We start from the raw sequence: 13,662 nt of genomic DNA on the forward strand, positions 1-13,662 counted from the left end.
CATTTAAAATCCAGACCTCATTGGTAATGTTATTGTTTTAGTGATTATGCAAACAAAAAGTCATTTTATTTGCTGTTTGTTGATTTAAGTATAAAACTTGGTGAAGTGATTTATGTATCGGTACTTTTTGAACATCTCCAGCACATTTTAACAATACCGTGATAATACTGATAACCGTGATAATTATGGTCACTATAATCGTGATGAGAAATTTTCATACCGTTACATCCCTAGTCATACCCATGCCATTATACAAATTTGTGTCCTCATAAACCACATAAACATGCGCACACACACACACACACACACACACTCACACACACACACACACACACACCTTCAGCTTTGTGCAGCTCCAGTGCCAGTTGTTCCCGAGCTCGTGCCTCCTCTCCCAGACGCTCCTGCAGCTCCTCCTGTCTGCGCTGCAGCTCCTCCATCTCCTCATTGTGTCTGAACTTCTCCCTTATCAGCTCCGTCTGTGTGATCCGCGCATGCTCCAGCTGACGGAGACACCAACATCATGTGCTCAATATGGACAAAAACTAATAAAATAGCTGGCATTAATCAGACTTCTGTCATGTAAACAAAATTCTGAATATCTACTGTAATAAATACTGATCAAGAAAAAAAGCAAATCTGCTTCCATGGAGAAATGGAAGAGTTTCTGGAGCGAATTCTGTTCTAGAAACATGAAAAAAATTAATATTCAGCAATAAACAGACGAGCAGAGCATCATAACAGTCTGACGGCCTTCATTGTACAATTCAATACTATTTTGTGCTTTTTAAAGGTCATGAATAAAATAATTCTTAAAACTTTATAAAATTACTAAATAAAATAAAACTTTATTAAATTACTTTGAACAATGAATAAAAAAAGCATCATAATAAATGCCCAGCATCATAATAAATTCACTTTTACTGTTTTATTTTGATTTGTATTTATTTTAAAGTAATTTATGTTAATTTTACATTTTTTATTTTATACATTTTTAGTTCATATTTTTATATTGTTTTTCTTTAATTTTATTATTACAATTTTTGAAAGTGTTTTATTTTTATTGTTTTATTTTAAAATGATTTAATTTTACATTTTTATGATTTTATTAACTTTTAGTAAATGTTTTATTTTTGATTGTTTTAATTTTAAAATAATTTATCTGTTTTAATTTTGCATTTTCATGATTTTATTCATATTTAATCAAGTGTTTTGATTGTTTGTTTGTTTTTTAATTCATTTATTTGTGTCATTTTACTTTTTTTTTTATTCTCAGTAAGATTTTTTACGGAAACTAATGCTTTCATTCATCAAGGCTGCATTAAATTGATCAAAAGTGAGAGTAAAGACATTTATAATGTCACAAAAGATTTCTATTTCAAATAAATGCTGTTTTTCTGAACTTTCTATTTATCTGTGAATCCTGAAAAATACAATGCATCACAGTTTCCACAAAAATATTGTGCAGCACAACTGTGTTCAACATTGATAATAATCAGAAATGTTTCTTAAGCAGCAAATCAGTATATTAGAATGATTTCTGAAGATCATGTGCCACTGAAGACTGGAGCAATGATGCTGAAAATACAGCGCTGTGTCACAGAAATAAATTAAAGTTTAACAGATAATCACATAGAAAACAGCTGTTTTAAATCATAATAATATTTCACTATTTTTCTGAATTTTTGATCAAATAAATGCAGCCTTGGTGATTTTTTGAAAAAACTCTTCCTGACCCCAAGCTTTTGTACAGTACTACACAGTATTTTTTCAGCTTTAAAGCTACACACACATAGTTTGAAAATACAGATGAAAAGCACACAATGTCAACAAGCTCAGAGTTTGATCGTCTTCATGTGGTCACACACTGATGTGAAACTGCTTCAACAAAAGCCAGGATTTCTCTGACATGACAGCGAGCCTGATCTCGTGTGAACACAAACACAAACACACCCAGGAATCTCATTACAGCGCAGTCGACGTGTACAACAGCTCCAGAGACTCTTATCCAACTACACGGCCAGCGAGCGTCTATAAAACCCTTTCCAAAGGTCACAATCTTACGGTGTACGGCGGCGTGGGCAGGGAGATCTTGGAGACCACTTTGAGCAGGTGTCCGTTGTGGCGCTGGTTGATGTGCGAGATCTGCGTCTGCACTACTACAGCATTTTTCTCGTGAAGCAGGAGGCTCAGAGGGAAGGGTCGTGGAAGCGGGATGCGCGACTCCACCTCGTAAATATCCATGTCCTGGCTGTCCAGCCACCCGTCACGCATGACGGCCGAGTCCCAATACGTCCGGTAAGAGTCCATGTCGTCTCTAAGCAGTGTCCTGTGAGAAGTTTGAGACGCGTCTCATCGTCATCAGGCGCAGATTAATCAGAGTGAACATCCCTGAGCTGAGCGCATGTCTCTATGGAAGTAAACACACACAGATCTCACATGGCCGGTCAGGAAGAAGCAGCTTGATGTAAACGAGCGAATCCTAGATGAACGAGTCGATCCGGAGAGGAAACTCAACTCCAACCTGTTGCCAGAAACACAGACTCTCCCGTTCACTTTCCCTCCCGCTGGAAACTCATTAACAATTCCATGCTTCCGTGGCAACGGTCCTGTGGGAAAACGCAGGGCCTCGTTAACGAGCGAGAACAGACCATAGCAGAGACTCCATCTGCACCTCCTTCTCTTTCTCTCTCTGTGTGTCTCTCTATCTCTCTCTCTCTGTGTGTGTGTGTGTGTCTCTCTCTGTGCCTCTCTCTCTCTGTCAGTCGGCGCAAACACTTCCTGGTTTGTGGACATGTGTGGGATACGTCGACAGTAAAGGAGGAGTCATGAAGCCTGCAGGTGATTTAACAGACACACACACACCCTGCCCGAGCCTGTCCAACGAGATTCCTGCTCTATAACCGAGAACTCAACGATTTAAGCCTCATAATGCATTCAGAATCTCTACTTCATATTCCTGGTCTTTCTGAATTTTATTTATATTTTGTTCAACTATTCAACCATACTGTATCTGATGAGACACGTCTCACTAATAAGTGAAAAAATGTTTAAAAAATAAATAAATAAATTCAGAGTTTTGAATGTTATGTTAGTACTGCATTTACCGCTTTCCTATTAACAATTTTTTTTTTTTTTTTTATTTCAAGCTACACATGAACCAGACCAAATAAAACTTATGTAAAATATACAGATATTTTTTTCAGTAATGACGAGAAATTTTATTTGAATATATCATTGTATGAAATTTATAAAAACATATAATCTGAGAATTATCAGTATTAACCACACTGGGATGAATGGAATTTGAATTTATAACTCATTGCTGCTCAAGAACAGTGCAAATATATGAAACCTATATATTTATTTCTATCAAAACAACATGAACATTACTCTGAGAAGTTTTCAGACTTCTTGTATAAAAGTTTTACTTGCATAAACTTTCCCTTTCAGATGAAAAAATGTCATTTTTTTATGCTGCAATGGCTTATTAATATATATTCACATATTCATGTTCATCAACATAATTCAGGCCAAAAGTGTGAGAGATATGGGGAAAAGGTGAAATGTGTTTTACAAAAGCTTTTTGACACTAATATAACTTCACAGATTATTTTACAAAGTATTTTTGACACTGATGGTATTCCACACAAACCCAGGTCCAAAATGACCCAAACACAAAATGTAACATTTTGTAAATGGTTATATCTCTTTAAAAATAATTGTAAAAAAATCTGAAAATAAGAAAATCAAACGGTATGAATTTTGAGGGTCTTAAAGCATCTGCAAAGTTTCGTTCCCTTCCTAAGAACTATACATTTTTTAGAATTTTTTAAATATCTTTTTCAAGTCAAAATGGACCTGACTGCATTATGAGGGTTAAAGACCACCAAGACAATTAATAATCAGGAATGTGCTGCTTTCATTCCATCTGAGCAATTATTTTCTCTTCAAAGACTCCCTGATAACAACATTATTGATTAACTTCTCCTCCAACACCCAAACCTCGACATAAATCTTCATTCCTGAACAAGCCATTACACGATTAACTCACGCGAAAGCCATTAAGGCCTTGAAAACCAGCATCATCGCCACAAATCACTGCAAATCCCTACTCCTGCCTGATTAAAACCCGTTTTCACTCAGATCTGTGTGTTATACAGCAGCATGGCTCTGATAGCATAAGACATACATGTCCATTAGTGTATCAGCGGATTAAGAGAACTTCATCCGTTCTTTCAAAGCCCTGCTGCGTGTGCATTCCCTCATATTTCAAGTCAAACCAGATCTGAGCTGATCTAATCTTCAAATCTGTATCAATATCGATACAAGGCAGCCAAGATATTTGTGTGTTCATAATTTTGTGCCATGTCAGCTACAACAGCGATATGTGTGGTGAGAAACATGTAAAAATAGAATGAATGAATGAATGAAAAAATATATAAAAAGTATTTTCATAAGAATCAGCCAAAAAGTAAAGAGTCCAGCAGGAGTTAAAACGGCTATGACAAACATGAAAAAATTAAAAAAATAATAAAAAAGAAATCAATAAATAAGTGTTTATTTTGGAGAGTCCAACAGGTGTTCAAAACAAATATATTTGTGATGAGAAATAAGTGAAAAATTACTAACTAAATAAATGAAAGTTTATTTTTGACAAAAAGTCTGGTCTTCTTTATAATCCTAATCTTTTTTATGAGAATCAACCAAAAATAAAGAATACTAAAGGAGTTCAAATCATCAGAGTCTATTAGAATAACGCTTCAGAGATAACGGATTTATTGATTATTGGAGAGATAATGGCCGTTTGTTTATGTGTGCAGTGATGATCTGTATCTCCGGCAGGAAGCTCAAATAAACGAATAGGAAAGATGGTTTCGCTTTACTGCGGACGGATCAACAGTGGGGCGTGGCTACACTGCTGCCACGGAGACCAGAGCATTATGCAAATCTGCTGGCATCTACAGGCAATCGAAGCGAACGGCCCCGCCCACAGCAGCGAACATGTGACCTGTGAGCATCTGCTGGACTCTGATCTGATCTCTCCAGCATGAGCCGCTCGTCATGTGTTTAACCAACACACTGTCAACATCACAACCTCAGAACCACTCCATCCTGAGCTGCCAAAAACAGCTCATCTATCGCATGGAGGGAGAGCTATTATAATTACATAAATCTAAAATCAGAATAAATAAAATAAAAAATTAAATGAAATTTTAAAAAAATAAACTGAAATGCATATATAAAATTAATAAACTCAAATGAAATGTACAAATTTTTTTTATTTTAGCTTGTTCCCAAGGCAAATTTTTTCATTTTCATTTATTTTAAGTTTAAGTGCTGTAATAACTAAAACAAAAACTAATAAACTAATAAATTAAAATTAATAAAACCTATATCGACTTCAGAAAAACTAATAAAACTGCCCAAAACACAACAAAATTTTCACTAAAATTAAAAAAATATAAAAAAATTAAATTTAATTCTAAATATTAACAAAAACTATACAAATTTATGAATGATACTAAAAAAAACACTGCATAGAGTAATTATTTTGCAGTTTGCATACACTATCATTCTAAAGTTTGGAGTCGGTAAGATTTTAATGTTTCTGAAAAGTCTCTTCTGTTCAAGCCTGCATTTATTTGATCAAAAATACAGTAAAAATAATGAAATATTATTAGAATGTAAAACAGCTGTTTTCTGTGTGAATATGTGTTAAACTGTAATTTATTTCTGTGATCAAAGCTGTATTTTCAGCATCATTACTCCAGTCTTCAGTGTCACATGATCTTCAGAAATCATAATAATATACTGATTTACTGCTCAACAAACATTTCTGATTATTATCAATGTTGAACACAGTTGTGCTTCACAATATTTTTGTGGAAACTGTGATGCATTTCTTTTTCAGGATTCACAGATGAATAGAAAGTTCAAAAGAACAGCTTTTATTTGAAATCTTCTGTAAGATTATAAATGTCTGTGCTTGCACTAATGCGCCCCTGATGACCAGAACCCCACAGGTTTGTGTTTCTGAACTGTTTTGTACCTGAGTGCTGGTCTCAGTGATGGCGATGAGCAGCTTCTCCACGGCGCTCTGCAGTCGTGTGCTGATGCTCATCAGTAACTCCTCCCTCTCCGGTGGGAGCTCCGCCTCCTGGATCTTCAGCGACAGCTCCAGCCCTTCATCGCTCTCGGTCTCGGCTGGAAACAGGCTGCCGTCATCAGCAGTCGTGTCTCTGCTGAGGAAACTCTCAGAGGACGCATCTGTGTGCGGGACACAAGAGATGAGCCACATCAACACAAGCTCCTCTGCTTATTCTTATCATTTACATTATAACATTATAAAGCTTTAACACAGTCCAGAATTTGATATTTTTGAAAATAACAGGACAGAGATATAACAGATTAAGATTTAATGAACTACAGACGAATGGATGAAATCACAAAGGCATAAAGGAGACATGAATGAGTCGCTCAGATGATCTCTCACAATACAGACGTGGTTTCGCTCAGGGTCTTTTGTGTGTTTTGGGTGTTGAGTTACAGGAGTGTCCGTCTCATATTCAACCTGAGTCCATCACAACATATGAGACATCTAGGGCGTGATACTGCATATTCCATATCAGGGTTATTATAGTTATTATGGTTGTTATATTACACTACAATTAAACCAGAAACTAGAACCATAAAAAAAAAAAAAAAACATTTTTGTTACTTGAAATATACTTTTACATATGTTAAAAAACAAAAGCTACTAAACATTACAAAAACACACAACAATATTATTAAAACTTTGATAAAATTACAAAAATTTATAATAAATATTTATAAATAAAGTTAATAAAAACTGATTCAAAATAATAAAAAAACTATAATAGTACCTCAATGACACTACAAACACACAACTAAATTACTAAAATAAAATAAAAATAGAATAAATATTATTTATAAATAATAAATAATAAAATCAAATAAAAACCAACTCAAAATATTAATAAAAATAGTAACTCAATGACACTAAAAACACAAAACTACTCAATTTTTTACTAAAATTACAATAAATAATAAATATTATTTTTAAATAATAAAGTATAATAAAAAAACTATAATAGTACCCCAATGACACTAAAACGCACAACAAAATTACTAAAATTACAAAAACTAATACTAAATATTATTTATAAATAATAAAATATAATAAATAAAAACCAATTCAACATATTAATAAAAATTATATTACCTCAATATCACTAAAACACAAAGTTACTAAAACTTTAACTAAAATTACAAAAAATAATAATATTTATAAATAAATAAATAATAAAATAAAAACTATAATAGTACCTCAATGACACTAAAAACACAACTAAATTACTAAAACTAACTAAAATGAAAATAAATCATAATAAATATCATTAATATAAAATAAAATGAAAACTAAATTTTTAATATTAGTAAAAACTATAATAGCGTCTCAGCTAAAACACTGTTTGGCATCAGTGAACACACCCATACGCAGGTCACATGACCTCACCTCCACAGTACACAAAACACCTCCGTGCAAAGACAATGAGTCAACAGAAAAGGACAAACAAGACCGACAGGATCTGATGCGGCTTCACTGGTTCCTGCTCATCAATTAAACCGTCCCGTCATCTGTTATTAACTCATCACAACACTTCAGCTGAACACAAGCACTTCTGATTGCTGACATAAAGTGTGACTAACTTTTATTAATGCGACAGGACGTCGTTGTTCAGGAAATTATGAAGCTGATGATTTCAGATGAAATCAAACCCAAATCAGAGATGTTATAGAGTAGTGTGTGTTAATATGTGTCTGACCTGATGCTTTCACAGTCTCCTTCTGCCAGAACGATCTCAGATGACCCTTACTGGACGCCTCCAGGATCCCCTCCACATGACGACCGATGGTCTCCTCCGCCGCCGCCGTCGTCTTCAGTACCTCGTTCAGCACCAGACGCAGATGAGTGTTCGCCTTACGCAGCACATCCCTGCGAGAGAGGACAAACACACCGCTTACTGACCGCTGAGAACAGGGTTTCCAAAACTGGGCTTCATGAGTTTATAAAAAGCAAAAATATTAATTAAATCATAAAAATGCTAAATTTAATTTTTTTTATCAAAATAACACTTACTAAATCTTACTAAATCAAACATTTTAAATTAAAAATAAATAAATACTTTCAAAATAAAAACTGATTAATATGAAACTTAACTAAAAATTTAATATTTTTTTTTTTAAACAGTTACAAAGTATTATTAAATTAAAAAAAATTGAATTTTTTGAAAAAAATTTTTTTTTTAAATTAATAGTAAAATAAGTATAAGTAAATAAATATTTTTTTTAATAAAAGCAAATCAAAATTAAACTTACTAAATTTAAAATTTAATTATAAAAATATAAATTCAAATAAATATAAAAAAAATTTAACTAGAAAAATAATTAAATCAAAAATGGCAAATTAAATTAAAAAAAATGTAAAAATAGAAACAATAAAACTAAAAGTTTAATAAATCTTTAATCTATCCATCCATCCATCCGTTCTACTGACTTTACGTAACTTTTTGTTTGAGCCCAATGAAATCTAATAATTCCCGCTCACCTCTCTGTGGTGACAACATCAGACGAGAGCTCTGGGTCCGATGTCAGGGCTCTTCCCTGACCTCTGCCCTTCGTCACCTCCTCCTCCTCCTCTTCCTCTCTCGTCTGGAGTTTATGAACAGGCAGGAAAGAAATAGCAGACAAGAAGCCCGTCATTTCATCACAGTCTGCTGTGTTTGTCAAACTGAGCGCAGTCAAACAGTCAAATTCAGCACAACACCAGAACAGCCTCTACTGTGCTGCCATAGCAACGGCTGCACCTGAGATCAGAGCGCCACCTTCTGACACAGAGGAGGAAGTGCAGGTGGAGCAGAGGAAAGCATGTAAACATGGGTATATTTATTTATATTTACATATTTATAAATGTTTATATTTATTAAGGTTTGTATACATATTAATTTCCATATTTATTAATATTTATATAATAATTTCTTATTTTTTTAACGACAGATCTCTTGAGTGACTGTGAAACCGTGGATGAGCTCTTTTTAAATGAAGGGAGGAGTGAAACTGTATTGTGGTGGTGGTTGAGGAGATTCCCCCCCTTCTATGTAAAGCGCTTTGAGTACCCAGAAAAACGTTATATAAATGTAACAAATTATTATAATAATTATTATTATTACCTGCTCTGTCTGTGTGCTGCAGCTTTGCATGCTGGGAAGCAGGTGTTCATCTCCCCGTCTCTCGGTCTGGTCTTCTCTCTCCTTCATCCGCTGCAGCTCCAGCCCCGTCTGCGTCAAACACACACAGATGTACAATCAGCACCAAAAACACACGCAGCTGCAGAGCGAAACCAGTGAAATCACACACACACACACACACACAGAGAGAGAGAGTAACGCCATGCAGAGGACATTGCATCTGAAGAACCGCAGAGAAACAGTGATGAAACTCATGAACGGATACAGAGAAAAACTTCATGTTGAGCAGAGCGTCACTCCTGTCAGGCTCCGTTCCTTATGAAGTCAACATGAAATCAAAACCATTTCTATAAAACCAATTATATAACATTTCATGATCCAGTTCAATCCTGACGGATAAAGTCCGGCTCTTTATTTATGCCTGATCATCTTGTTTGATTTAGGAAATCTCTCACGTTACAGAAGTTAAATATGCTGGGAATGTGGTTTCATGCTGACTTATAAGTCAATATTAACATTAACAAGCATTAAATTACAGCACTAACTGTAGTCTAAACTGGGGTTTGTGAGCTGATGAAAAGCTAAAAATTAATTAAATGATTAAAAAAAACTAAATATTTAAATACATAATTTAAAAATAAAAACAATCTAAATAAAGCTAACCAATAATTAATTAAATAATACAAATGTAAAATTAAAATAATTTACACTCATGAATAAGAAAATTTTATTTATTTACTCAAATACACATTTCACATTTTAAAATAAAAACAAAATAAAACCGTTATTAAAAGTTAATTTAACCATCAAAATATAAAATTAAAAGAAATAACTTTAAAATAAAATAAATAAAAAACCTTAAAAAAATAATAAATAATAAAAATGTTGAATTAAAATAAATAAATCACTTTAAAATTAAGACTACTCCAAATTAAAAATTACAAAAAATTAATCAAATCATGAAAATGTCAAATTACAATAATTTAAAAATAATAATCAAAATAAAACACTAAAAACATTCAATATTTACATATAGGCATTTACATACAAATAAACGTGTTGTTAAATAATTGAAATGTTAACTTAAAATTGCAGGGAGGCTTCTGAGTTTGGGAATTCCTGACCTAAACAATGACTAACTAGCTGTTTGACTGCTGGTTAACACTCAACAGCCCAGGTGACGTCAGAAGAAATGTCCTTTCAGAAGTGAAGCAAGTCACATTTAGACATTAAGAAACTTCTATTTCATGTTGACTTTCATAAGAGTGTGGAAACGAACGGTCCAAGCGTGCGAGAGAGAGAGACAGGAACAGGAAGTGCTTCCACAGGAAGAGGTGCGCACCTGCAGGAGCTGCTGGCTGAGTGTGTGTGTCTGAGCCGTCAGGAGTGTGTTCTGCTCCTGATACGCCTCCAGCTGAAGAGTGTGTGACGATCTCAGCTCAGAGCACAAGTCCTCTTCATCATCATCATCATCATCGGCTGGGATCTCTGTGTCTTCCTGTTCTTCCTCAACTGTGTTATCTCCATCACTACTGAACGCCTCTGCAGAGATTTCTCTCTCTTCTCTGAACTCTTCATCCTCCTCCTCTTGTGTTCTGTGTTCAGTGATGAAGGTCTGCTCTTCTTCAGGAGACTGTGGAGTCAGTGTTAAACTCAATCATCAGACGTCAGCAGCTGATTATGGGCTCATGGTTTCATGCAGCATCAGAGCTGACGGTCCAATCACACACACATGAACGATGACTATAACAATACTCTAATAACTGCATCTCTATGAGAACAGAGAGCCCACACCGCAACTCTAATGATAACGACACAGAGGAACGATTTTCTCCAGCTGACACCAACAGCCAATCAGAATCCACCTGACTCTAAACAGCTCCAGCATTTAAAGCACTAGACAACAAAACTGCAGAATAAACTAAATAAACAGTTGGTGTGGACACTAATATAGACTTGTTTGGGTAAATCTGCATTATTTTAGTATCACTGAGATATTATCATTTTTATATTTCCTGATTTTTTATTTTAAAATTTTATTAATTTTGTTTTTGTCATTTTTATAAATGTTTATTTTATTTTTAGTTATTTCGATACAGCAGGTTAACTAAATGAAAAAGAGAAATGTTGCCTTGGAAACTAGCTTAAATAAAATTAGTATAATATTTATGTTAGTATATAATTATTTAAAGTGCATAATATTTATATTAGTACAATATTTATATAATATTTATTCATATTGTATTACATTACATTCAGTTATTTCATCAACTGAAATAATTTAGTTCAGTTAATGTTTTGTTTTTATTAGTTCTGTCAAATGATTAAACGTAATTAATTGCATCCAAAATAAAATATGTGTGTGTGCTGTGTATATTTATTATGTATATATAAATACAAACACATGCATGTATATATTTAAGAAAAATATTGTTTATATTAAATATATTTATATATAATATAAAATATAAGAATATGAATATATACATGTAAATACATGTAAACATTTTCAAAATATATACTGTATGTGTGTGTATTTATATATACATAATAAATATACACAGTAAATATATATTATGTAAACAAAAACCTTTATTTTGGATGGGATTAATCATTTGACAGCACAAGTTATGTCAAGTATTTTTTTTATGTAAGTATTACTTTAAGTAAACTATAATAACCCTAAGGTGAACCATTCCTTTAATGTTTTGATGACTGATTTCACTTTGCCAGAATAAACACACTGAAGATTCATACATTTGATCTTTTTTAAAGATCAGAATGAATCTGACAGGAGTTTTTAATCAGTTAAATAACGTGCTCATTCCCATCTCGTCAAAAACACTGGAGCTAAAAGCAGTGTGTGTGTGTGTGCTTTTTCATGCAGTAAATGTGAGCTGAAGGGCTTCAATGCTACAAAATGACACTCATGCTACAGATCATCCACACACACGGTTCGTCTTCTAGTTCGAGCTGCAGAATGAATCTGAGACTCATATATTCATAAATTTCATATATTCATAGCTCATATATTCATAAATTTCACCGATGACCAAATTCTAAATCCTAATAAGAATTAAAATTGATAATAAAAGCTGAACTCTTGAAGCACAGTGTTGAGGAATCTGAACTGTCCCAGCGTTTACTGGTGTTAAAGGATTAGTTCACCCCAAAATTAAAATTCTGTCATTAATTACTGACCCTCGTGTCGTTCCAAACCCAAAAGACCTTCCTTCATCTTCAGAACACAAATTAATTGAATTCTGAGAGCTCTCTGACCCTTCATAGACAGCAAGGATCCTGACCTGAACGTAACCAGCGTATCCGCGTACATGCGTTGCATACTTTGTTTACGTATGTGATACTCTCCAAAATGGCGCTATAGGGTGACAGAGGAGACCAATTGTTGAATAAAGTTATTTTTTGTTCTTTGTGCACAAACAGTATTCTCATAGCTTCATAAAATACAGCTGAACCCCTGATGTCATCTTAACGATCTCCTTTCTACGTTTCTGTGCCTTGATCGTGTCAGGATCCTTGCTGTCTATGGAGGGTCAGAGAACTCTCAAAGTTCTGAAGATGAACGAAGGTCTTATGGGTTTGAAACAACATGAAGGTGAGTAATTAATGACAGAATTTACATTTTTGGGTAAGCTCTCCCTTTAACGTGTGGCACACGTGATCTCACCTTCATCAGGCTCTCAGAGTTCAGTCGGTGCTCCTCATCCTCGCTGCTGTCCGTCTGTATGCCGGTGCTGGTCTCGCGGGCCTGTTTGCTGATCCGGGCCTGTTCGGTCTGCTGGGCGAACTCAACCGACATCTGCACGATCACCTGAGGCAGCAAAAACAAAAACATAAACCGTTTCATATTCATAACGGCAGATATTCACCAAGTCAAACTCGTGAAGCCATCGATTCAAGACACAGTTTAAAATGCTGACGCTATTAATCTCAACGCTTCCTCTTTACTACTAGCTAGAGCACCAAATAAACATGAATGAACATCAAGGTGTTGAAGGATACAGAACTACCTACTGAAATCAATCATGAATCATAGAATCGATCAATCAGTGTTTCAACCGCAGAAATACATCAGTAAAACAGACTGTGAATAATAATGTCACGTAACTTCTTATGTCCTCAATTGTAAGTCGCTTTGCATAAAAGCGTCTGCTAAATGACTAAATAAATAAATAAATAAATAAATAAACTTCAGGAAAGACATTCAATTCGTATAAACTTGATAGTCAGTTAGAAAAAGGATTGTTTTGATCAATATATGAACTATTACATATAGTATTTTTACCTAATCTTTTAGTGATGTCTTATAAACATTTACGGAGACTAATAAAAATTGGTTTTCATGACGGATTTATATTTCAACAACAAATTA

The 13,662-nt window shown here is 34.0% G+C and overlaps 2 protein-coding genes across 3 annotated transcripts in view; one reads left to right on the forward strand and one right to left on the reverse strand.

The window, feature by feature from the left end:
- The window catches only part of LOC306847560 (tRNA-dihydrouridine(47) synthase [NAD(P)(+)]-like), a 356,345-nt gene that overhangs the window by 271,422 nt on the left and 71,261 nt on the right, over positions 1-13,662 (forward strand). The gene's annotated exons all lie outside the window — the stretch shown is intronic.
- The window catches only part of LOC306847556 (A-kinase anchor protein 9-like), a 124,143-nt gene that overhangs the window by 60,466 nt on the left and 50,015 nt on the right, over positions 1-13,662 (reverse strand). The window contains exons 14-20 of the mRNA XM_079381545.1: positions 12,958-13,101; positions 10,612-10,902; positions 9,252-9,359; positions 8,630-8,733; positions 7,848-8,017; positions 6,050-6,267; positions 338-500 (exon numbers count right to left, since the gene is read on the reverse strand). Coding sequence (XP_079237671.1) covers positions 338-500; positions 6,050-6,267; positions 7,848-8,017; positions 8,630-8,733; positions 9,252-9,359; positions 10,612-10,902; positions 12,958-13,101 — 1,198 coding nt within the window. The remainder of the gene's footprint in view (positions 1-337; positions 501-6,049; positions 6,268-7,847; positions 8,018-8,629; positions 8,734-9,251; positions 9,360-10,611; positions 10,903-12,957; positions 13,102-13,662) is intronic.

Source organism: Barbus barbus (genome assembly GCF_936440315.1).
Source record: "Barbus barbus genome assembly, chromosome: 27".
In the NCBI taxonomy this organism is placed as follows: Eukaryota; Metazoa; Chordata; class Actinopteri; order Cypriniformes; family Cyprinidae; genus Barbus; species Barbus barbus.